At 40.6% G+C, this 20,707-nt stretch overlaps 1 protein-coding gene across 2 annotated transcripts in view; it reads left to right on the top strand.

Moving 5' to 3' along the window:
- LOC145766209 (ubiquitin-conjugating enzyme E2 R2-like) overlaps positions 1-20,707 on the top strand; it is an 81,035-nt gene that overhangs the window by 37,543 nt on the left and 22,785 nt on the right. Inside the window, exon 3 of one of the 2 annotated variants that reach the window (XM_082577872.1) lies at positions 18,501-18,744. The exons of the other annotated variant lie outside the window; for it this stretch is intronic. Coding sequence (XP_082433998.1) covers positions 18,501-18,704 — 204 coding nt within the window. The 3' untranslated portion in view covers positions 18,705-18,744. Of the gene's footprint in view, positions 1-18,500; positions 18,745-20,707 lie in introns of those variants that run through there. 2 annotated transcript variants of the gene reach the window in all.

Genomic DNA, 20,707 nt, shown 5'->3' with positions numbered 1-20,707 from the left:
GAATTTCTATGGAAATTTCATCGTATGTCTGATGTGCAGTTGCAAGCATGTAAAACAATTTAAACAAGTTCTAGCCTACAATAATGACAGATTGGATGAATTGGTACTTTTGAAAGAAAGCTACCCAGCAAACTTGAGCTTTAAACCGGAACTCATCACCCAGGATCTTTGCTCAAAGAAACCGTTAATCGCAACTTTCGAAACACTTTTCCAAATATTTTGTTGCTTTGAAAATCTTTTATGCAAACCGGTAGCTCCAACAGTTGTGTGTTGAAAACGTGGCTTTAGCACACTGAAATTTGTAAAGAATTGCTTGTAAACCATGATACAAAACCGATTGAACAGACTGTACATGTTGTGCACCAAATCAGACGTTGTATTTGATGCTGTGATCCACAACTTTGCATTGCTACAGGTCAGGACTGGATTGAATGCTTGATTGAGCTATTTTCGTTGCCTGCAGGCTATTGTGTGCTCACAAATTTTCTCCATCTAGACTAAAACTACCTGTCTACCCCCTACAACAATTTTGATTCGCACTATGATTGGAACCAATACTGGCCTGGCACGCAGACTTGTAAAAGAGAGGACACGTTATCACTGACCAAATAACAGCTCTTCCAGGATTTCACACAACAAAAAGACAAGAATGGGTAACAGCTGACAGGATCATCAGTAAACACGTCCGCACTACCCAAACAGTAAACACATACATAGATGGGGTATTCTCAGCAGCCCTGAATGGTCACACTGTGAATCCAAAACTCAAGGCGTCGATCACCAGGTCAAGGATTGCCCATCCACCATCAGAGGCGGACATGGAGCAGTAGTTTACACGCATGTGATGATGTTTTCAAACACTGGTTAAAGCGTCAAAAGCACCGCATATGCGTTGTGCTCACCATATGACTACAATTTTTATAGACAAAATAGTGAGGAACAATGGCAATTTTGCTGCAAGTGTAGTCGAGTGAGTTTAGTTGATTTCCATATTGAAAGAAGCTTTGTTTCATAACCATACGCTGTAAAACTTTAAACTTCAAAGAAATTCAGATTCACACTGAGGAAATGAGGCCAAGTTCAGCATAAGAGATATGATGCAATGCAGGATACAAATTTGTTGCTTTTATTTTTGCTGGAAATTGTTTTTTGGGAGCCCATTTTTCGTATTGTTTCCCGACCAGTTCTGATTTCTCTCGAAGGCCCTGATTGCAATAGACGAATCGCCCACGAGTAAGAACCGTGGGAATTCGGTGTAGGAAGTAAGCTGAGGAAGCCATTTGTTCTGAAACTTGTTGCTGTACAAGTAATATTGAAGGTTATTCTGAAGCTTTAAAATGATGTTTTAAGAAAAAATTTTAAGATTCTTTTTGTTTTGCATGGTGTATGAGTTCAGCCATTTGTTTACTCAGAAATTATGCCTATATAACCAGCATTGAGATTTTACGATGATATAAGGTGCACTAGGTACTTGTAGCCAATCAATTTAATCAATCAATGAAAGGTTAGCCTACTATCATTGCTACTCAGTCAAGGCCAACACTACAGCTGATCAATACTAAGCTATAGACTTTTGAAAAGTATTGCAAAATACTTATACCATGGGATATTTTGACTTTGTTTACTGTACTTAACCATCTTTCTATAATTTTTAGATTTTGATAGCACGTTTTGTCATCTCAGTAAAATTTAGCTATGAACCAAATATGAGTAGGCCGACCCATTACAAAGTGGCTGGATAAAACAGGTTGATGTAGTTCAAGTTAACAACACCTGAAACCACCTCGCAGGCAGGGGCTCCGAGAGGGGGGAAATCGAGCAACTTTCCCCCCTAGCATAACACTGTAAAGAAAAAACGAGTAGGCTACGGTAGTTTTTCGTTTTGTCACTTTTGAGGGGAGCCCATTTTTACTAGGCCTACAACTGCTAGAAAAAAAATCAAAACATGAAAGTTGTTGCATTTTCAACAGTCTTTTACAATATGTTTACAAATTTTGTGTATTTTCTTTTGAAAATGCCTTAAATGGCCAAAATTTCTGACAAACTACAAAATTTCTGTGTTTTTTTGATTTTTTTTTCGCTTCCGTTTAGATATCTGAAAAAAATCTTCAAACTGCGATAAACTTGCCGCTTGCCGCACAAAGGTTGTCACGGAGATATTGACGCGTTTTGCGAAGAAAGAACTGGATAATACTTCACTTTGCACAAAAAATGACAATTTTTTGTAAATATTTGATAATTACAGGAAAAATTTAAATACAAACCTAGTATTTTCTTTCAATTTTTAGACAATACAAGTGTTCCTGTTTCTAAAACAGTCAGACTCATGCAGTTTGGCAAACAAAGACTAAGATCTATGGTGATTGCAAACAGTGTGTATTTTTTAGAATTTTGTCTCTGGATATCCAGAGGTTGGCAGTGAAAGTGACAACATTCTGTAACAATTATTGTAGCCTATCCAACACGTAAGCGATTGCTACTGGATAAAAGATAGTTGCACCATAGTTATTGTAGGCCTAGTAGTAAAAATGGGCTCTCCTCAAAAGTGACAAAACGAAAAACTACCGTAGAGACGAGGCAGCATCAACTCTGCATTCGTTGATAACAATATCACAAACTTTCAAGCTCTCATTCGTAAAAAATTATATCAGTTTGTTACCCGATGTAACTTGTCTTTCAATCAATGGATTTATGAACTAATGCGAACAGACTGTTACTATCAATCTTTGTATTTAGTAGGCTACATTACGACTCAGCTCTTCGGAGTTGAGTATCTGCTTTGTTTCTACTTTTTATGTTTGATTGTAATATGGACCATCTTGAGTCTGATTCATTCATTCATAGCTTGTCACGCCAGTGTCGGAGCCAGGTAAGAGAATTGTTTGTGATGTTTTTGAGGTCGTTGTCATCACATGAAGGGCTAAGGGGGCAGTTGGTGAGGATGTGCTTCATCATCTGATTGTCTAGGCCGCAATCACACGTTGGGTCAGGACTCAGGAGTCATCTTCCATCGGAAAAGGTTGCTTTTATTTCTCCCGACTCCGCAGCGGGCTCTACTTAGGCAGCACCACTTTCTTCTCTCAAGGATGGGAGTTTGTTGAAGACTTTCGGAAGGACTTGGGATGGCAGGATGTTGTGTCCTATCGGGCTCAGAGGTCCACATTTCTAATCGTGCAGCTGCCGCGCTTGTGTGTTCCAATGGGCCGACTTTGACGAAGCTCTTGCGTGACTTGGGTCTTGTTGGAATCAGGCCCGGATTTAGGGGGGGAAGAGGGGGCAGTTGCCCCAGGCCCCCCGACTTTTGAAGGGCCTCCCTATGTGGAAAAAATGTGATTTTGTGTTATTTCTTTCCTTTTGGCCTTTTAAAGTTTCTGCAAAATGCTGTGCAGTACTGGACTGATGCTACTGTAAACGTAGAGATGGTTTTTCGCGCCGTAGGCATTTTTTTGCACGGGGGCCCCCCGATCTAAAAGTGCCCCGGGCCCCCCATCAGCTAAATCCGCCCCTGGTTGGAATACATTTGTGTTCGTAGAGAGGGTGGCGTTGGTCGAATATTTGTTTTACTTTTTCCTTTTTTGTACGGTAGAGACTTCTCTTCGGATATGAGGTGGAGCTATAGTAGCTAAGTTATAGAGGTCGGAAATTGATGTTGGACGGAGTGGCAGTGTGCCAGTTATGATTCTACAGGCTTGGTTTAATTCGGAGTCAATTACTTTAGTGTGGCTTGACCTAGCCCATACTGGAGCGCAGTATTCTGCGGTTGAATAACAAAAAGCCAGTGCTGTTTGCTTCAGTGTGTGCTCATCTGCTCCCCAGTTTGAGTTCCCCAGCTTTTGCAAAAGGTTATTGCGAGCAGATAATTTTTTCTTCAGTTTCAGTAGGTGTGTCTTATAGGATAGGGTCCTGTCCAGTGTTATGCCAAGATATACAGGAAAGGGGGTATATTGTAATGCAATGTTTTCCCAATTGATGATAAGTTTTTGGCTAGCCTGATGATTGTTCAAGTGAAAGCATGTTACTTGGGTTTTGGAAGGGTTTGCATTTAAGCTCCAGTACTTGTAATAAGTGGAATACTCGGAGAGTGGTCCTGTTAAGGTCTTTTCTATCACCGAGAAGTTTTTTGATTGGGTAGCTAGGCAGAGGTCGCCGGCACAAATGAAGCGACGTACGTTGGGGGGTTTTGGTTGATCGTTGGTGTATATGTTAAATAAGATAGGTGCAGGACAGAGCCTTGCGGCAGGCCATTACGTTGGGTTCTCCAGCGGCTTTTGCGACCATTCATCTCAACAAAAAATCGTCTATTTGTAAGAAGTGATTGAATAACTTGGTTGATTTTGGGGTTCTTGATGACTTGATCCAGTTTAAGAAGCAAGGCCCTATGGTTAATGGTATCATAAGCGGCAGATAGGTCTACGAAGACGGTTCCAGTGGCGAGTTTCTGTTCGAATCCATCCTCTATATATTGAGTTAGGTTTATGACTTGACCGCAGCAAGAGCGCCTTGGTCGAAAACTTGCCCGGTCATGTGTGAGTTGGTCATCTACTTGCGTTGAAATCCTACTTAGTATGAGGCGTTCGTATACTTTCATGAGGATGCATAAAAGTGACATTGGTCTATAATTCTTTGGAGAAGAGTGCTCTTTTTGGGGTTTCAAAAGAGCTAAGGCAAACCGGGGCGTGTTGTCACAGCACTTTTTTTTTGTACTTGCACTGACTGCTTCGAGTCTATATTTGTAGCACGTGCTTCGTTAAAAGTCATCTTCATTTTGAGGTTAGCAAAGTCCAGAAAAGACAGCAGGTTTAGCTTAAATTAAATTATTATCAAAAATTTGGTCATCGATGGAAATTTCACTAACTTTTCAAAATTGTGTGACGCTTTCGTAAGAGCAGTCTGACCGCAAGTATGAAATCAGTTTTATAGCTTATTATGTTAAGAGTTTAGCTGACACTTTAGAAGTTAATAGCGTGCCTTTTCTAGCCGGCATTAAAACGTTTGTCTGACTGCGTACGTCGGGGCGAGTTGTCACAGCTGTGACAACACGCCCGACGTACAAGTTTAATGCAAGAATATTAAAAAATTTCATTGAAACATTCCAAACAATTTCAAAAACTGGGGACTTCACCCCCATCAACACAAGCCTTTTCTTTGAATTCTGCTTAATTTACGGATTTTTTTATTAACTTTAGTGAAAACGTAACGCCAAAGTGCTAAAAAGTACATTTTAGAATGTCAAACCGTAAATATTTAACATAATTTTAAGAGGGCTCTTTTTACTAGAATTTGGGCGGGAGTCCCAAATGGACTTGATGCGGCACTGGTTAGCAAGTTTTAAGTTGCTGCAAGCTTGCAAAAGAACAGTCACAATTTTTTTTACAAAAATTTGATTTTCTTGAAATCCTTTTGCAGTTAAAAAGTTTAACTAGTGGCAAAAGGAAGTGTAAGTGGACAACGTACGAATGATATAACCAACTCACTTGCATTGTATATAGCAAAAGCACAAATCGAAAAACCCCAAACCTGTGACAACATGCCCCGGTTTGCCTCACTACTTTTGCTTTTCCTCTGATCTTTGGGATTGTTGCACCGGCCTGACAATTGTTGAAGAATTTTAAGAGCCAGGATTTAGCTTTTGTACCAAAATGGAGGATCTGTTCAGTAATGATTCCATCTAGGCCAGTTGCTTTACCACTTTTCAACTGTTTGGAGGTCTGCTGGTGTGAAAAGTTGATCGTTGGTTTCCCTTTCTAGTAAAGTATCGTTTTTGTGCCTGGTGGGTTTGTGGTATCGGTGCTTGGCTTTGGTCTTTCCATTAAGAAGCAGTTGGTGGACGACTTGGTTTGGTGTGACTGCTGCTAGGTTAATTTGCAGTTGGTTATCAGAATTTAATTTTTTTATGGTAGCCCATGCTCTCTTGCTATTATGGCGAAGGTCAGTTGACTCTATCATTTCTCTCCAGCGCGTTTTTCTTTCTTCATTGAGTTTGTTGAGGACTGTTTCGCCAAGGCTCAGAGCTTCTTGGATGAAAGGATCCTGGTAGTATTGGTTCAGGTATTCTTCATACACTTCTTTGCTTTAAGTTGTAAGACCAGGTATGTATTCTTTGCGGCTTCCTCTTGGTATGGTCTGTTTTGAGACCTTTCAAACCAGTTTTTGAAAAGCAGCATATGATTGGGGTGTGGGAGGTATATTGTCGATTTCTGCGTCAAATACTTGTGTAAAGTTGTCCCAGTTAGCTTTGCGGAAATTGAACCGAAGCAGTGGTTTGGAGATTCGGGGCTGAATTGCTGGATTTATGTTGATGCATACTGGGAGGTGTTGGGACTTGGGTACGGTTCGAGGATTGTTTTTTTACAGGAGTTGATGTATTTTGAGCTAACAAAAGCAAGGTCGGGATTATAGCCTTTCTTCCAATGGGCAATGTGGAAGGTTGGTTTGTCTTTCGGCGAGTAGAGCAAGGAGAGATTATTGTTGGAGGCCCACAGTTCGACCAGTTCTCCATCTTTATTGCTGCTGCTGTATCCCCACGCAATGTTGTGGCTGTTTAAGTCCCCTATTATGAGGCACGGTTTGCTGTTGTCGATCCAGGTGTTATTTGGCCAGGAAAAAGATTCTGTGGGGGGTTTATAATATATCGAGAAGATTTCCAATAAGTTAGTTTTTATGTGCAAAATTTCTAAAGCACCCGTTGTTAGGTTGGCCGATCCGAGTATCGCTGATTTCTCTGCAGAATATGGCACTACCATGGGTTCGGCTGGGAGATTGAATGGCTAAGTACATTCCTGGGATGCTAGGAGGAATTTTTTCTCTGCGTGTTTCTTGCAAGCACAGGATGTCTGGTTGTAAGTTAGCAATAAGAACTGCTTTTGTGGCTGACAAACCTTCCGTATTGAAGCTAATTATTTTCATCGTAGGGCCGAGGGTCTATCCTTTTCCCACCCTAAATGTGCTCTCTCCGGCAGTAACTGGAGCGTGGTGTTGAGATTAGTCTCTTGTAAAGGATTAACGGGGATCGCCACGTATAGGCTCTCAACATGTCTGATGCAAATACATAAATAAAAATGTACCAACTTAAAAGTAAACAAATTTTTGAATGAAATGTGTAGTTCCAAGTATTTTTCGATTAATGTAGGTGCTACTTCAAACCAAGAACAAATCATTCTAGTATTAATTAAGGTAGCCTAAGCTTTGTTAAACTGCTTCAAGGCATAAGATCTGATTAAGTTGACTGACTTTTGTATCACTGAACCGTTTCTGTTGTTTTAACTTGAAAACTGGTGCTGCTTTGTCTATAAGCGTGTAGCTTGCTATTTTTGCTTGACCAACTTAACTTTGACTTCAAAAACTGCGTTGGCCAGGTTGTCTATATGATAATCTTTGAACTGAACTGATAATGGACCCAACATGTCTAGAAGGGGAAAGATGTTCAATGTTCATGCAAGATTAAAGGAAGTAAAACCTTTCTGCCTATTTTCTGCTTAGGGAGCGTTCAAATATTACGTAACGCTGTTTTTCAGAATTTTTGACCCCCCTCCCCCATGTGACGCCAACGTAACGTTTTTATCAACCTCCCCCCCCTCCCCCACGTGACGCTTTTCCATTACAAAGCCAATTTTGCCAGTTTATATCAAAACTATGACGTGGAAACACGTGCTGATAAAATATCTTGCTTTGTATGCACCTAAAGCTTACGTTTAAGACATGAAATTTTAGCTATATTATTTTTTTGGAATTAAAACGTTATGTTGGCCTACCTACTGAAAACGTTTACTGGGTAGAGACAACTATCGTAAAGTTTCTTGCCCAGAGAAACAACAGCAAGTGCGGGTGGTTGGAGTCGAACATGCAGGCTCTCGACTGCGAGCCCAATGCGCTAACCACTCGGCCACTGCATGTTGTGCAATGCTCGCCACGTTCTTCTGAACGGTCTGCTCAGCATGATGTTGTTCAGTCAGGGGTACCAGATACTCAAGCTATAGTAAGGCCAAATTCATTATAAAATAAGGCCAAATTTTTTATTTACTTTTATTAAGGCTAAATAAACGCTAACAACTTAATTAAAATATTTTTTTGTGAATGCCATTTAACGATCAAGCATAACAGAAAATAATTTAACACTGTCAGTGTCAGAGCATAATGACCGGCTCGTTTGCATAATCTGTTTAATAAACAATTACTGTAGTAGCAAAAAAACTAGAAACCATTATCACTTTAATTCATCATCAGTATGCCTTACTTACTGTAGGCTATACTTATGCATTTTCAATACTTGGAGAATAGGCTATACCTTAACCTTTCAAAAAAATGATTAAAATATAACTGTTTCTGATAAAATTGATTCTTTCTATTATATTATTACTATTACCCTATAATCAGCAGGTCTATGAAGTTTTTAGATGGTTTACAGAACCAGTTGCTTACACCTTACTATGCTGTTGGTACCATGTAGGCTACTGACTAAGCTAAGAGACTTCACTAATTTGGCTACTTGGCAATAGTCCCGAAACCCGGTGTTCCCGACAATTATTCACCAAATCAAACGTCATATAAAACCGTTATGGTCTACTTAACCTAGCTGGCATCTTACGTCATGGAAATTGCTAGAAAATGTCCGAATATTGCACCATCGTTCGTAAGACTTTATGAAAGATTGCATCACCACCTTTGAACACCGATTTGAGTTGCGTGACAATGCTTTTCATTATTGCGTCACAGTTACTGTGTACGTGAGTTTGAGATATCGCAAATTATTCTAGTCATTCGTAAAATGGTTGCTTGAAAGTTGGAGGCATATTTAACTGTTTGCTTAGTGCTTGCCAGCTGGATAAAATTTCCGTCTTTTATCCAAGTAATCTGTTCTGTAGTGACAAGTTTTAGTGGTGTACGGCGTTGCGTCCCATTTTCGACAGCCAGGTGGCTAATTTTACAGAAATACAATTTTGAATAGACGTTTCAAAGGAGTGTTTCTTTTTCGGTCATCACATATAGACGAACGGATTCGGGAATCTTATGTTACAATTTTCCCACGAAGAGATTATGGTTTACCGCTGTGACCATAAAAAATAAAAGACGTGGCTTGTTAGTTGGTAGGCCAAGAAGCACTTAAAAGCACAAAGAAATAATAAAAGACGAAGTTGTTGGTTTGGTAGGCTACAGAAGCAAAGAAATAATAAAAAAGATCTTGTTGGTTGGTAGTCTACAGAAGCAAAAGGAAATTAAAGACATTTTTTCTCAGTTGGCACTGAAGAACTTCAAGCTATAAATTAAAGGCGTTTCTTTGTTGGTTCTGAAGAAAAAACAACACTGACATTCATTTGAAGAAAAAAGATTAAAGACAATCGATCTGTGCTTAAAGATTCAAGTGAACGAATCCAAGCAAGTTTTGTGGAACTTTTGGACTTCATTCATATACCCTTACATCTACGGTATTGTGCATTTAAATTTTTTTGTATTTTTACGGTCTTTGGAGTTAAGTTTTTTATAACTTAATTTTGTGTGTTTGTGTAACTTAATTTTTTAATTGTTAAATTTAGCCCCAACATTTAATATGTCTACACTCGGTGGCGACAAGGACTCGACCGCCGTAGACTCGACTGAGTTTAAGCCTAATGATGTTCTTTGCGGTCGGGCAGGCCATTCTGGGGAGGGACCCAGTAGCGATGAGGCTAAGTCAGCTCGAGAGGCCAGGCATCTTAGAAGGGATATTTTGACTCAAATCGGGAAACTTTCTGTAGCCCTAGGTTCTTTGAGTGATAAACAGGAACTGTTAATTTTTAGATCTAAGTCATCTACTTTAGAAGAGGAATTAAGGCATTTCCATCCTCTTTTGAGTAAAATTTTCAACTCTGCAATTTTGGCAGAACTTCGTAATAGGGTAGATCCCGAATTTAACTCGTTAAAAAATAACTTCGAACAAAAAGTAAGTGAGTTCTCAGATATGTTGGATACTGACATATACCCTGAGGATAGCGCCTCAAATGTAAGCACTAGGATGTCTAGGAGTTCGTCTCGGATAGTGGCACAAATTAACTTACAGCTAAGACGAGAGGAGCTCCAGATCCAAGCCGAAGCCGAAGCGAAAGCTGCTGAGGCCACAGCGAGAGCTGAGGCCATACGAGCTGAGGCCAAAGCAAAATCTGCTGAGGCCGCCGCGAAAGCTGAGGCCGAAGTGAGAGCTGCTGAAGCCGCCGCGAGAGCCGAAGCAAAAGCTGCTGAGTTCGCACTCAAAGACGCTCAATTGAGGGCTGAACAACGTAAAGAGGTAGTTTTAGCTGAATATCGTTCAGAGTTGGGCTCCCGGCGTAGTTCTAAGAAGGGCTCTTCTAGGCATTCCAGAAGTGAACATCAATCGCAGTTTAATTTACATAACCTTTTCCAGACGCCTGTTCAGTCCGTGAGTGGACCAGGGCAATCCACACGTTTTCCAGCTGTTTCAGGAGGTCTCGGGGCCGCAGATAACGGTGTTCCGAAGGCTGTAGAGCCAAGGCCTGCGAATTATAACCGATCTTCTCCCCCAGAGCGTACAGGTCACGGGGCCGCCATTTCCAGTAATGCTTTGCCCCCTTCACAGTTTTCTGCGCCGCTAGGTTTTGATCGCCCAGCTACACGTAATTTGGGTGGTTGTGAGAGGCGTATCGCGTCTCCTGATTTTAACGTTTGTGAGGATCGTGATCGGGCTGTGCATGTGACTGAGCCCCTCAGCCCCTTAAGGGATATAGCTTGTCTTCTCCCGCTAAATCGAGTTCTCAACAACAGGATTGTTTTTTTGAATACCAAAATAGTAGGACGTTTTTCGATAAGGCGGCCTTGATTGGTTACGATGGTAATAATATGCCATTTATCTTCTTTAAAAATCGTGTTACGGCCTTAATGGTAGTTTCTCCCTTTAAAGGAACTCGTTTGACTTTGTTACAAGCAGCTTGTGTTAGAACAGCTGCGCAAACGATTGCTAATTTGGTTTCTGACACTCCTGGCTTGTCAGAGGAAGACAGGATAGAAATGTCGTTAGCTCGCTTGTCCCAGCGTTTTGGGGTTCGTGGAGGTCTTTTCGCCGAACCGGAAATTAGAAAGTATCGCTATGGTAGCAAATTGACTTCGATCTTTTCCAGTGATTTGAAAGAGTTTAAAGATGAATTGTCGCAGTGTCTGCTTTACGCGCAAGCTTATGGTCAGCGTGACAAATTGGAAGGACGTTTTGTTTTGGATTTGGCTAAGCGACTCCCGTTGGACGCTAAGCAGCGTTATCTGGTGATCAGTATGGTGGTACTGATGAGCCTACTTTTTAGAGTTTGTTTGAATTTGTAGTACGGGAGGAAACGCGCAAGTCGACTGATTTTAGCATTATGCTAATGGGCGATTCTGGTGAGTCGCAGCATTTTAAAAAGTCTGGCAAAGGAAAATTGCCTTCATGTCCGGTTAGGCAGACGTCGGTAAAACCCCATGATAATGTGATTTCAGGGAGTTCGCAGTAGCCTACTCGACTGCTATTGGCGCACCGCGCGGTGGTGTGGCCAGACGTAGTGACATACCGGCATGTTTTTATTGTTCATCGCGTGGTCAAGTTGAATATCATTTTTTGTCTAATTGTAAAGAATTTTTGCGCTTGACATCTAAAGATCGGAGAGATGTGATTGTGAAAGCTGGCAAATGCTTGAATTGTTTGCGCCAGCATATGGTTAGGGATTGCGTTCATGCAAACAACTGTCGTAAGTGTGGCCCTAACAACGATAGGAAACACTATTTTCTTCTGCATGATTTTTATGTGACGTCACGTGATTCTCTGGATTCGGTTGGCAAAGATGATGCTGGTGCCAAAGTTCCTGTGCGTAATGTTAAGATTGGAAATGTTAAAGCAGCTTTTAACCGTGTTACTGCTGCTCGTGTTTTGAATCCAATGACTGGCAAATCGAAGTTGGTGTATTGCCAGCATGATCCTGGTTCGCAGTTGACTTTTGTTTCGAGTGATTTGTTGTGCGAGCTTGGCGTTAAACCGTATGACAAAGCGCCGTTTAAAATGGATACTCTGGCTGGTCAGAAACCTACTTGTGCTGACCTTGTTAAACTCAACATTCAGTCGTTAGAGACGAATGAACTGTTTTGTGATATAACTTCGATGGTTAACCCAGCTTGGGCTGACGATGTTAAAACTTTACCACATAAGCAGGATTTAAATGGTTTCCGTCATTTTCATGACGTGAATATGTTTCATTTGAATGATTGTAGTACTGTAGATGTACTGATTGGCAACGACAACGCTTATTTGATGTGGGCTAAAGAAGAGCGTGTTGGTGAGAATCGTAGTGAACCACATGCTTTGCTCACTCCTCTCGGTTGGTTGGCTTGTGGTGGTAAGTCACCCTTAGATAAAAGCGTTGCTAACGTGTGCAGAGTACAGACGTCTTCAGAGTCGGATGTCATCTCTGGCTTTCAACGTAAAATTGAGTCTCGTGATATGGAAATAGCAGACCTGAATAAAGTCATTCAGGATTTGACGTTGCAAAATGAAACCTGTGAATTGTCTCGCAATGATAAGTTGGCTAGAGAACTTGTTGAACCGAATATTGAGTTGAAAGATGGTCGATTTGAGATACCTGTACCGTTGAAGGAAGATATTGATTTACCTAACAATTTTGTGTTGGCGTCAGATAGAGCTGCTGCTTTAAGGAAGAAGGCTTTAAAACAACCTGAACTTCGTGATTTCCTTACTGACACCATGAAGGATATTAAATCTAATGGCTATATTGAGCGTGCTGGTGAAGCAGAAAATCAAAAGGGATTTGAATGGTATTTAACATACTTTGTGATGTCTCAATTAAAAAAGCGTATTGTTTACGATGGCAAGTCTGAATTTCGAGGAACTTGTGTTAATGATGTAGTGTTTTCGTGTCCTGATTTGTTAAACCCTCTGGCAGATCTCTTGGCTAGATTTCGGCTTGGTGGATTTGGTTTCGTGGCCGATATGACCAAGTACTTTTTTCACATTTTAAACTGTTCGCTACGTAAGCCCCATTTCATTGAACTGCTTACGTACACAGGCAGTGCCGTTCGGATCGTGAATGAACGGCCTTTGGTACCTTTGAGTGACGACCCTAGGGATTTTACTGTCATCACCCCTGCCTCACTTTTGACCCCATACTTAGACCCATACTGTGCTGTTGGGAAACCACATGATCGTGACCAACTAAGAAGGGACTATCGGTTCAATTTGTCACTTTCTCAGCAGTTTTGGAGTAAATGGATCGATTTTTATTTGCCAGGTCTTCAGGGCCGGAAAAAAATGGCTAAAAATGGCCGAGAATGTGGAGCCTGGTCAACTTGTAGTGGTGGGTTCTCTCCAAGACATTGGTAAACGTGGGAAGTATCAACTTGGGAGGGTGCATGAGGTAGTTCCACAAATTAGGAAAGGGAAGCCTGTGGTTCGTAGAGCTAAAGTTGCCGTCTGCAACTATGATGAGAGTACGGGGAAAGTGAAAGTAGACTACGTGTTGAAGGCTATTTCGTGCCTCGCCCCCGTAAAGAACACCTAAGTGTTAGGGTTTTGAGTCTGGTTTTGTCTGCGGTGGCCGACACTTGTCTGAGCCCAGAACAGTCGGTTATTATCGCAACCATTGTGTATAGCGTCATTTTAGCGTGTACCTATGGTACCAATTTCATGTATCGTCGTGTATTATTCTTATTGTTGTTCATTCTTTGCATGCCCTTTGTATTTACGTATTAACTTAAACGTGAGTGATTCAAACAATTTGTGTATCGTGTGTTTTTATTCATTGGCTCACAATTGTCGTCAATTCTTTTTTAGTTATGCCATGTCAGACTGTCATAACTAGGGGCCGCTATGTTCCCGACAATTATTCACCAAATCAAACGTCATATAAAACCGTTATGGTCTACTTAACCTAGCTGGCATCTTACGTCATGGAAATTGCTAGAAAATGTCCAAATATTGCACCATCGTTCGTAAGACCTTATGAAAGATTGCATCACCACCTTTGAACACCGATTTGAGTTGCGTGACAATGCTTTTCATTATTGCGTCACAGTTACTGTGTACGTGAGTTTGAGATATCGCAAATTATTCTAGTCATTCGTAAAATGGTTGCTTGAAAGTTGGAGGCATATTTAACTGTTTGCTTAGTGCTTGCCAGCTGGATAAAATTTCCGTCTTTTATCCAAGTAATCTGTTCTGTAGTGACAAGTTTTAGTGGTGTACGGCGTTGCGTCCCATTTTCGACAGCCAGGTGGCTAATTTTACAGAAATACAATTTTGAATAGACGTTTCAAAGGAGTGTTTCTTTTTCGGTCATCACATATAGACGAACGGATTCGGGAATCTTATATTACAATTTTCCCACGAAGAGATTATGGTTTACCGCTGTGACCACCCGGTTCAACTCAATAGAACCACCCTGTCCACAGCTAATACATTCTCTACTCTCTATGTCTCTACTTAGTAATTAAAACGGATATAGTTTAGGCTTTAAGTGATGATAAGTGATACTTTTATTTGCAATTTACTTAAAATAATACTTTCGAAACCGGTCAAAATTTGCAGCCATAAAAAAAGCCAAATAAGGCAGCCTTATTTGCATCAATTTTTTTAAGCCAACTGCAATTAAAAAAGGCCAGATTTTTGGAATTTAGCCTAAAAAAAGGCCATCTGGCAACCCTGATGTTGTTCACTCACATCAAAGCAAGCTTTGTGATATAAGAATGCTGCCTTGCAATTTCGCAATGCGAGGTTTTAAGCACTTAGAACCTGTATGGAATTACAGTAGCCTACCGTAGTTGATACTTGATAGAGATTTTGTTGGTGCTGTTGGATATGATTTCAGCTTAATTTAGTATCCAAACGACGATACCAGCCAGCATAACTAAACTACCGTACTCGTAAGCGTTACGTAACGTTTTGCTTAAACCCCCTCCCCCCCGATGTGACGCTAACGTAACGCTTTTCATAACCCCCCCCCCCTCCTCCTCGATAGCGTTACGTAATATTTGAACGGTCCCTTATGGATGTCACTGCGAAAATCTAGTTGGAGTTCATGCAGTTGGGACTTTTGGAACAAATTTAGACAAGTTGTAGCCCACAATAATGACATTTTGGATGGGTTGGTACTTTTAAAAGAAAACTTGAGCTGAAAACCGAAACGCACCACCACACCATCTCTACTCAAAAACATCATTGAATGCAACTTTCGAAACAATTTTCTAAAATATTATCGTTGCTTTGAGAATTGTTTACGTAAACCGGTAGGCCTAACTCGAACGGCTGCGAGTTGAAAACGTGGTTTTAGCACAGGCCCGTAGTTGCCGGGGGGGCTTGGGAGGGCAATGCCCCCAAAGCTCAAAGTAAGAGATACATATTGTAGACTGAGCTAACACGTTTAGTTCAATTCTTCCCTTTATCAAATCACTCAACAACAATTATATTGAGTAGCCTTCCCCTTTTAAAGTAGATTAAGTTTGTTTCTTGCTTGTACACAAAGAGGAAGTCTCTAGCTTGAATGTAAACGATATATCAAGAGACTTCATCAATGCAAACTCTGCCAGGCAAGCTACATTTGGTTTTCCAAATGAGTAATCCTAGACCCAAGAATTTCTATATTCAATTTGTTTTGATTCTCATATGTCACTTTGTATAATTATCTTGCTTGTAATTTTGTAGTTGTTATGTACTGGTAGGGTAATAGTTATAGGGTTATTCCAGACAGATTGCACAATAATGATTTTTAAATTTGGGTGAGTTTTTTTGGCAAGGCATCTCAGGTAAAAGCAATTACATTGGAGTAAGATGCTGATTTTGGAAATATTGTCCATGAATATCTCTTAAAAACAAATCCATCAACATTGATATCGGTATCAGCTTGGATAGCTGTTGGTGTTTTTTGACGTTTACTGCCGAATATTACACCCCAAAGGGGATAAATTGGTTTGGTGGAGACCTGTAGGCCTACCAGACAAAGTCACGAGGATCATTCCTGACAAAGTTGTGTGTTAAAAATATTGCATCTATTCTATTCTGCAATCATTTTGGCTGGAATTACCCATGTTTTGGCTGGAATTATCCCAATCATTCGAAATTACTGCTATCTAGCACCTTGTGACTTTATAACATATGCCGTGCCTTTGCTCGAAAAACCGCAAATTAGACTCATTGCAACTACAAATGTTATGTGCATAGCCTTTTACTTCGCAACAGCTTTTGAGCCCCCCCAAGCTAAAATGTATAATTACGGGCCTGTTTTAGCATATAGAAATTTGTAAAGAATTGTTTACGCTCCAGCATGACTCAAAACCTATCGAACAGCCTATGCGTAACCTCTTGTGCATCAAATCAGACTATGCAAAACCTATATTATTTGATGCTGTGATCCGTAACTTTGCATTGCAAAAGGTCCGGAATGGATTAAATACTTTGTTGAGGTATTTTCATTGCCTGTAGGCAAGGGCGCGAGAAGCAGGGGTGTTCTAGGGGCTGCAGCCCGTAGAATTTTCAATAATTGCTTCAGTTCCCCCCCCCCCCTACAAAATCTGACAGTTTAAGGTAGGCTTACGTAACATATTTTCAGAAATTTTTTCGAACAACAATTGCTACGACGAATCGAGTTCCTGTTACGTGTGGTCGCGCTCATCATTTGCAATAAAGAGTCGTCAATCACAGCGAGCTATACCTCGCAGTAGCGGTAGCCTACTATAGCCACCCTCCCTACTAACACGGCGGATCATCGTTTATTGGACATCATTCTGCAATATTTACATTTCATGCGTACTTATGAACATTACAAAAATAGCCTACATGATATTGCTTTGTCATGTCTGACCGACATGACAGAAGATAGTGCAATGAGAGGAGAGGCACGTGCAAAGATATTCGGCTTGATAAAACAAGCACGCCCGATGCGGCTTTATTTTGCGATTACTTGCAGCGGTGAAGTTTTTCAGCCTGCGGAAGCCGTCGCAAGACAGCTCCAAAACAAAATCTTTGCTTCTTCAGCTTTGAAATTAATCTCAATTCTCCGCGAACGGATCAAAAATCTCAGAAAAGATGAATCCGTTTCCAAGCTTGTGGAAGCAGAAAACGTCTTTGCGTCAGCTAACAACCTAAAGACGTCAAAGGATCCCCGAGTGAGCAAAACTCCAGCAAGATTTCGAAACACAAAGGAATTGGATGCTTCGTCATCTGCGGGAGAAGGATCGTGGAAACGGCAATACATCAAAGCCCTTGATTTGATTCAAGCTGAGCTTGATCGAAGATTCGACCAGGCAGATCTGCTTACAGCAGCCAACAGAGAGAAGGCCCTTTGAGCTGTGCAAACGGTGAGGAAAGATCTGATACTGAGATCAGCTTACCCGATGCCATCAGAAAAGATCACCTAAAAACGATATCTTGCGTTAATGCATGTCTACCAAAACATTTTGGACACTGTCGATGTCAAAGAACTCATGACATGGTTTATAGAGAAAACGCCTGAGCGAAAATCAGTCTTCGGAAGCGTGTGAAAGCTCATTTCCACAAACTGTCGTTTTCATATTACTTTTCATATTACAAATTATTATCATTTGCAGTGACGATCGGTGAGGGAAAACAAGAAAAGCTGTGCTTACCTTAGTAAAAACTATGCAAAATATAATGACTGAATCCTAGGTTTAACTTCTTATTATTTTTATCACGTCTATTTTAACTTGAAAATTACTGTATTCGTGACTAAAATTACTCGTAACGCTTGTGAGTAGTCTAAGTCCTCACCAAACCGCATGTCTTGCCTATAAATGCCAATTGACGCAAACACTTCTGTCAGAAACAATCACTGAGGCTCCAGGTAAGCAACTATCAAAGTTGCTTTCCCAGATTCAAAAATGTCAAAAAGCGCCTTCGTTTCATCCAATCCTCGATCGTTTTGCAAAACGTCACCAGCTGCTTAGCCAATCAGATGTGTTATGGTTATGGTAGGTTAGTTGTGCTCCCAGTGACGTCAATGCGTACATTCGCTAGAGCGACTAGACTAACTCGTCAGAATGCTCTCGTCACGGTACACGCACAGCATCATAAGGCCAACAAGCTTGTTGCTGTTTTTTGATGTCTCCTTACCATGTACTTTAGCCTACTTTAGCCTACTAGCTTTCATAGCCATGCCTTTGCCCTTTTTACAGCGTTGATATAACGTTACTTCGCCAATGAACGTTCAGGTGCAGATGCAATATTTAGTTTGTTGAGCTTCTATACGCAGGAGGCAAACTTATCCAGCTTTTTGTACAAATTGCTTGCGATTGTAATGTTTAGGCCTAAGTGTTAGTTTTTGTAGTGTAGGCTTAACTGAATATCTGAGAATGAACATTCATGACGAATTAAACATTTAGACAACTATTATTCCATGTCTAACACTGGATTTTGGTCCTGCAACGTTAAAATTAAGATTGTTCATGACTTCTAAACATTAAATGGATGTATGATCACGACATAGGCGAAGCACAATTTGACAGATTTTTATTTTTGATTTGTTTAGGAAATGCTCTCAGAGCGCACCAAATTGGAAGTGTTTTTCCAAAAATTTCTGGGGGAGGCCCCCCAGACCCCCCGCTGGAAGTGTTGCCGAAGGCAACACGCCTTCTGGCTTCGCCCGACGGTTACGCCCTGCGTGCCTACTACCTTGCTGCAGCATATTTCCAAGTTGCTTTCCCAACGGTTTAAGCCCACCGAACGTCACTGATCATTTGTTCGTTTTCATTCTTCATTATTATACAATTTACAATGTGTGCGTTTTTTGGCGCCGTTTTTTTTAGACAGGAGGTGACCGAATGCCCACTACCAGTTTTTAAATGCTCTCTCACATACGGAGATCTGGGGGGCTAAGCCCCCCAGAAGCTGACAATACTACGGCAGCTTCAGCCCCCCCTAAAGAAAAATAGTTCCCGCGCCACTGCCTGTAGGCCTATTGTGTGCATACAACTTTTTCTCCATCTATGCTAAAGTTACCAGCTACAACAATTTTGTTGAATGGAACCAATAACCTACTGGCACGCAGGTTTGTCATGCGAAGGAGACCATTATCATCGACCCAACAACGGCTCTTCCAGGATTCCACACAACAATAGGTAGCAGTAACAGGATCATCAGCAAGCACGCTCGCACTTCCCAAAAACTACATAGGTAGGGTACTCTCAGTAGCTCTGGATGCCAACACTGCGAGTCTAACATTCAGGACGTCGATCACCTGATCAAGGATCGCCCAGCCACTAACATCAGTCGCGGATATGGAGCAGTAGGCTACACGCATGTGGCAACATTTTTAAACACTGGTTGAAGCGCCAACGGCTCGGCACCGCATATGAGATGTGCACACCATGACTCTAGGCCTACTAGTTTTTCTAGTTAAGATAGTGAGCAAAAATGGCAATTTTGTCACAAGTGTACTTGAGTGATTTTTGTTGGTTTCATATAGAAAAATGCTTTTTTCATATCGAAATGTTTATTAAAATCTAAACTTTAAAGGAATTCAATTTCACGCTGAGGAAAGTAGGCCAAGTTCAGCTTAAGACACATGATGCAACGCATGATAAAAATTCGTTGCTTTTATTTTTGCTAAAAAAAATTTTTCTGGGGCGCATTTTTCGTATTGTTGCCCAAACAGTCGTGATTTCTCTCGGAGGCCCTGCTCGCAGGTCATTTGCACCACAAGGCCACATCAATTTTAGGCCAAAAGCTGTGGAACTTTCTTTCAACACAAGAACATTTACTTACAAGTATAAGCCCAGACGCAAGGGTATGTTGCAACTTGCACATGCTGTGGAAATAGGCTTTTGCAAACAGTTGCAAAAAGATTTTACCATGCAAGAAAATTTAATGCCATTATTGTAAAGAATGAAGCATATTTGAAAATGTGGCCATCCTTTCTACACTCAAATTCCAGAACAGTTGGCTATAAATACAAGTAATTGGTGATTTTTTTTTGTTTATTGTGATTGTGAATACACACTACAGTACTACACAGTGCAATGCATACACTTACATGAAATCCTCTGGCTTAATATAAAGCTAGAATGTTTTTTTCACAAATTACATTAATCTATTGCTTTTCGAAATGGCATAACTTTATTTAGAACAAATAATGGCCATTTACATTTATTCATTGGCATTCACTGTGTGAGAAGTTCTTTTTATCTGCATGTAAATATATTTTACCATAATGCAATCTATGAAAAAAAACTTCCACAACTCTAATATGTAGTTAAACAAAGTTTTAAGTTATTGAAGTAGGCTACTTTGTGTATCATGCAGTGTTTTTCAAAGTTTTTGCCTGTTACACAGCAGGCTACATGTTAAAATTTGGTTACTTCTGATTGAACAAATAAATATCTTTTGAATTGACATGAATAATGTTGGTGATACTTTGTATTGTGTTGGAAGTACAAGCATAGATAGGCCTACACAAAGAAATCAATATAACTGGTTACGTCAGTGGTAAAGCGTTTGACTTTGCACAAATAGAAACCTCATGATAAAATGGCGCTGGTTCCGCTCTAAAGCTTACGGCACCTAAATGTCATTGAAACTTCATCACTAAAACAAACCGAAGGAATTTTAACACGTGTTCTTACCAACACCTGTGTAGCGTAGGCATTGCGGTTTGGCCCGTATAGGCCTACCAGTGTCTCACTCCTTGACTTTTACCCTCCAAAAGGTTCCACAATCAACACAGCACATCACCCATTT

The sequence above is a fragment of the Aplidium turbinatum genome, chromosome 3 (assembly GCF_918807975.1).
Source record: "Aplidium turbinatum chromosome 3, kaAplTurb1.1, whole genome shotgun sequence".
NCBI lineage: Eukaryota > Metazoa > Chordata > Ascidiacea > Aplousobranchia > Polyclinidae > Aplidium > Aplidium turbinatum.
The sequence above is the reverse complement of the archived record's forward strand: the minus strand, read 5'-3'. Positions and strand labels throughout refer to the sequence as shown.